A 6,000-nucleotide genomic window follows, 5' to 3' on the forward strand; every position below is an offset into this window, starting at 1 on the left:
GTCAAATCTGTCTGGATGATCAGGATATGACTGATTCTCTCTCACACGTGTCACCTTCCTGTTGTTGTCAGACAGTTTGAGTTTTCTGTGTACTGTGTTTGTGTCCAGTGTGAGTTCACAGAAATCTGATGAAGAGAAGAAGAAACAACACAGTAGCAGTTTATCATCTGACACACCTGATGGATTTATTCTCTGTTTAAGTTCTGATCTGTTGTTCATTTCTATAAAGTTTAATGACACATTTTGTCAGTAATGTTTTAATGAATAAATACCACAAAGACCAACTTTGTATTTAAAGAGAAACTGAATGTGTGCTGTTTAGTTGTCATGAATCAAATTAAATCCACACTTACACTTCTTCAGATAAAGTCTTGACCTGAGCTCTCTACCATGGTCCAACCTGGAGGAAGAAACACAGTCAGAATGATTTTCTATCCAACATGAGTCCTAACTGCTGTTCAACATGAAGCAGTGTTCCTCAGTTTGTCAGAGTGACACAGAAACAGGCTGCAACTCGTCTGTCTCAACTGTCTGCTGGATTCTTTCACTGAAGTCTGAGAGGAAAAGATGTGAAGAAGAAGATGTGATGTACAAATATGTCCTCAGATATGATGAATCAGCATATTAAATACTGACCTCTGCATGTTGTGCTGAGGATAGAGCCTGTCATGACTTCAATATTAAAGGAGACTTTACTTCAAGGTGAAAATTAAGTTATCAGAGAATAAATGCAGCTATAAGACAGCAAAACATTTTAATGTAATTATATGCATCTGCTCATTTGTTAGCTTTAAATATTATGAAGATTATAATTATAATATATCTAAATAAAACAACAACAAGTCATGAAGTTATTCTAAACATCACTGCTTAACTACAGTAACCTCTTAACAGGTTAGTCAAACTGTCACAGGTTTACCGTCTTAGTGACTATTTTTCCTGATCACTAACTCTCCTGTCACTGCAGATCCCATCTGCACTGCAGTCACCTCATTTCCCTCACCTGAGTTTCACCGCCCATCTCCTCACCTGGATTCCCATTATGCTCATCAGTCACTCCTCATGTACTGGCCCAGATTCTCATGCTCCTTGCCAGATTGTCTAGTGTGTTTGCCTAGCTGTCCAGCATTTCTTATCTATCTGTCGCCTCGCCTGTCACCTGTTTTCTGGTCTGGAGATTTCTGCCTGATCTGTCTGCCTGCCTGGTTTGTGACCCCTGCTTGTTTTTTGGACTGATTAAAGAATATTGGACTCTGCTCCTGTCTCTGAGTTCGTGCTTTTGGGTTCCTTGGTTCTGAGTCATTACACAAACTACAAAATTTAATTTGTAATGTGTAATTTACAAACTCCAACTTAAGGCTCTGAGGGTGTCATACAGGAAATCTGTGATTTGGGGCTGAATAAACTGGCTTGACTTCAATACAATAATTCAATATCTAAAGGAGATTTCAAGGTGAAGATTAAGGAGTAATTTTGAAGTTAGAGAATAAATTCACCTTTAAGGCAGCAAGACACATTTTCCTGTAATGATATGCATTTGTTTATTCATTTTGTTTGAATATATAATAATAATAATAATAATAATAATAATAATAATAATAATAATAATAATAGTTGAAAGACACAATAAGAAGCAACAATGACAAGTTAGAACGCCATAAATAAAGTTCATTATACAAATGATCTTCTTTATAATAAACAGTAAATACATCAGTATAATAAAATAATAAATGGACTCTCCTCTGATGAGTTCAGGGACACCAGGAGAACATGAAAGTTTAACAAAAGAATAACTTTAGGTCAACTTACTACCTTTTCCAGAGGTTTCACTCATATCACTTGATCTTCAAACAATTACATCCATGATCAAAAATGAACTTTGATGTCCAGCATCAAAGTTCTTTACCTAAGAGTGTCCAGTCTCCAGTGTGGATCCTCCAGTCTAGCAGACAGCAGCTTCTCTCCTGAGTCTCCTGGATGATTGTAGCTCACCTCCAGCTCTCTCAGATGGGAGGGGTTGGAGCTCAGAGCTGAGGCCAGAGAAGCACAGCCCTCCTCTGTGATCAGACATCCGGACAAGCTGGAATTCAGAAAATAAAGTTAACCCAGTGTTTTAGGAAATCAAGTTAGAAGGAAAATCCTACAGATGTTGACCATCTTCACTAACATGAACCATGGTGAACTGTTTAACAAATATCTGAATCCTGACCTCAGAGTTTCCAGTTTGCAGTGTGGACTCTCCAGACCAGCAGACAGGAGCTTGACCCCTGAATCCTGCAGGTTGTTGTTACTCATTACCAGCTCTCTCAGACTAGAGGACTGTGAGCTGAGAACTGAGGACAGAATGGCACAGCTTCTCTCTGACAGGTTACAGCTGCTCAGTCTGGAGAATAAATAGCGATGAACAAAAATGTTATTTATCATATTCCAAATTAAACATATTTAAAATTGTTCATATATCCAGTAGTTCATCCACTTACAGAGCTTTATTTGAAGCTTTGACCACTGGCAGCAACCTCAGAAGAGCCTCCTCTGAAGCAGAGTATTTCTTCAGTTCAAACATGTCCAGATCTTTATCTGATGACAGTAAGATGAAGACCAGAGCTGACCACTGAGCAGGAGACAGTTTATCTGTGGAGAGACGTCCTGATCTCAGGTACTGTTGGATCTCCTCCACTAGAGAATGATCATTCAGTTCATTCAGACAGTGGAACAGATTTATGCTTCTCTCTGCAGACAAATTCTCACTGATCTTCTTCCTGATGTACTTGACTGTTTCCTGATTGGTCTGTGAGCTACTTCCTGTCTGCGTCAGCAGACCTCGTAGGAGAGTCTGATTGGTCTGCAGTGAAAGACCCAGGAGGAAGCGGAGGAACAAGTCCAGGTGTCCATTTGGACTCTTTAAGGCCTCATCCACAACACTCTGGTAGAAATATGTCTCTGCAGATTCTTCTTCTATTGTTTCAGACTTCTGGGATGTTGTTTGTTCTTCTGCCAGCAGATTGACTCCAGACTTTATGAACGTCAGATGGAAATGAAGAGCAGCCAGAAACTCCTGGACGCTCAGATGGACGAAGCAGAATACCTTATCCTGGTACAGCCCTCTCTCCTCTTTAAAGACCTGTGTGAACACTCCTGAGCACACTGAGGCTACTCTGATATCGATGCCACACTCTGTCAGGTCTGATTCATAGAAGATCAGGTTGCCTTTCTGCAGCTGCTCAAAAGCCAGTTTTCCCAGAGACTCAATCATCTTCCTGCTCTCTGGACTCCAGTGTGGATCTGTCTCAGCTCCTCCATCATATTTGATGTTCTTCAGTTTCAACTGAACCACCAAGAAGTGGATGTACATCTCAGTCAGGGTCTTGGGCAGCTCTCCTCCCTCTCTGATTTTCAACAAATGCTCCAGAACTGTAGCAGTGATCCAGCAGAAGACTGGGATGTGGCACATGATGTGGAGGCTTCGTGATGTCTTGATGTGGGAGATGATTGTGCTGGCCTGCTTCTTATCACTGAATCTCTTCCTGAAGTACTCCTTCTTCTGTGGGTCAGTGAACCCTCTGACTTCTGTCACCATGCCGACACACTCAGGAGGGATCTGATTGGCTGCTGCAGGTCGTGTGGTTATCCAGAGGTGAGCAGAGGGAAGCAGTTTCCCCCTGATGAGATTTGTCAGCAGCACATCCACTGAGGTGGACTCTGTAACATCAGTCAGGATCTCATTGTTGTGGAAGTCCAGAGGAAGTCGACACTCATCCAGACCGTCAAAGATGAACACAACCTGGAACTCTTCAAACCTGCGGATTCCTGCTTCTTTGGTTTCAGTAAAGAAGTGATGAACAAGTTCCACCAAGCTGTACTTTTTCTCTTTCAGCACATTCAGCTCTCTGAAAGTGAATGGAAATGTGAACTGTATGTCCTGGTTGGCTTTGTCTTCAGCCCAGTCCAGAGTGAACTTCTGTGTTAAGACTGTTTTCCCAATGCCAGCCACTCCCTTTGTCATCACTGTTCTGATTGGTTCATCTCTTCCAGGTAAGGCTTTAAAGATGTCTTCTTGTCTGATTGTTGTTTCTGGTCTGTCTGGTTTCCTGGATGCTGTTTCAATCTGTCTGACCTCATGTTCATCATTGACCTCTGCAGTCCCTCCCTCTGTGATGTAGAGCTCTGTGTAGATCTGATTAAGAAGGGTTGGGTTTCCTGCTTTAGCAATCCCCTCAAACACACACTGGAACTTCTCCTTCAGGTTAGACTTGAGTTTATATCGACACTCTGCAGCACGAGTTCCTGAATGAACAAACAAATGAAATCAATCAGATGATTCTACAGTAAATTGGTAGAATGTAAACATTAAACTGCAGATGTTTATATTTTCCTCCACTATGAAATATATATTCAGCTCATCAGTTGAGGACAAACAGTTTCTGACTGTTTTCAGCTCAGAATAATTCATAGATGTGATGCAGATGTGTGCATCATATTAACAGCAGAGATTGAAATATAAACCTCTCCCATGTTGCCTCCATTTCCTCTCCATCATGTTAAATCTGTTAAAATCCTCTTACTGCTCTGCAGACGGTCAGCCAGCTCCTCCTGCTTCATTCTCCTCAGGAAGTGCAGTGTGATCTTCAGAAATGCCTCTCTGCTGCTCCTCCTCTGCTCTTCATCCTCACCGTCCAACACCTCCTCATCTTCACTCTCTAAGCATTCTGGGTGATCTGGACTCACAACCTTCTGGATCTTCTTCATCTCGTTCTTCACAAAACTGATGATGTTCTCCTCCAGCAGCTGGAACAGAATAAAATGTAAATTTAACTGGTAGAAGTCAACATCAGATCATCTGTGACAGACTGAAAACCTGCTGGTCTACAGAGTACAGCATGGAGACTGTTAGGACCAGAATGGTAGTTTAGTATTTAGTCTGTGGTTGTTGTAGTTAGCGGTAGTAGCTGTGCTTTACATTTACACACCATAAATATGGAGTCCAGGTGTGTTTGATGCTGTTGGACAGACTGACCACTGAGAACCTCTGAGCTCTGCTGATGAACTCTGTGAAGAAAAGATGAAGTCTTAGAATAAATAATGACACTCAGTGTTAAAGGTGTTGTGTTCTATCACAGTGGATCCAAGTAAAACACTCGGCTGTTCTGTCTTACCTCTCATCATTTATCTCTGTAAAGACTTTGTACCTCTGTTTTAAAAACTTTTATACAGATTAAGTTTGTGTTTTTTAGGAAAGCGTATGTATGAGGAGTGTGTGTGTTTGTAGTTATGAGAACCTTGTGTGTAAAAACAGTATTAGTCACTAAGGTCAAGAATTAATTTTTACATCCATGATATGTCTTCTTATGAGAGCTGGATAATAACAGACACAAACATTTTACAGTCTGACCTCTGATCAGCAGACTGATGTCCATGTTTGAAGGCAATAGGTTGGCCCATAGACCGATCACTCTTCATGGACACACCGCTGGGTTCAGGGAAATCTGGTCTCTGCGGATGGATCCTGATGGAAACAGAGAAATAATAAAAACAAGTTTAACTTAAAGTGTTGATGCTTAAGATTGTGTGTTTTGTGTTTTTGTGTTTTGACACATCAGGTGTGTTTACATAAACCTGCAGTAAAAACTGATCCACACAGCTACAACAAACTGGTATTGTTAGCATGGCTAACTAGCTTAGAGACTGCAGAGCCATCTCGATCTGATCTTCCCTGGACACAGTCTGCTCAAACATGATCTCCTGCTATGAAGCCCTTGACAGCAGGACAACAGGTCTCAGTGATGTTTGTGGAGACCAAGAAAAACAACATGACAGAGGCCTGTACTACAAAGCAAGTTCAACATACCCAGGATATCTTTTCGTTACCTGGCTTCACTGAACCTAACAGTGGCCGTCCAGATAACCAGAACTGTTTGTTTTTTATATATTTATTTATTGAATGGGACAGTGTGCAGTTTGAAACATTAAAGATGCACTGCACCAGAGTTAGCTTGAAACTAA

The 6,000-nt window shown here is 41.2% G+C and overlaps 1 protein-coding gene across 1 annotated transcript in view; it reads right to left on the bottom strand.

Moving 5' to 3' along the window:
• The window catches only part of LOC121881892 (NLR family CARD domain-containing protein 3-like), a 53,927-nt gene extending 48,470 nt beyond the window's left edge, over positions 1 to 5,457 (bottom strand). The window contains exons 1-2 of the mRNA XM_042389698.1: positions 5,390 to 5,457; positions 4,968 to 5,046 (exon numbers count right to left, since the gene is read on the bottom strand). Of these exons, the coding sequence (XP_042245632.1) occupies positions 4,968 to 5,046; positions 5,390 to 5,457 (147 nt within the window). The remainder of the gene's footprint in view (positions 1 to 4,967; positions 5,047 to 5,389) is intronic.
• Between the last annotated feature and the right edge of the window lie 543 nt (positions 5,458 to 6,000).

This window comes from Thunnus maccoyii, chromosome 17, assembly GCF_910596095.1.
Source record: "Thunnus maccoyii chromosome 17, fThuMac1.1, whole genome shotgun sequence".
NCBI lineage: Eukaryota > Metazoa > Chordata > Actinopteri > Scombriformes > Scombridae > Thunnus > Thunnus maccoyii.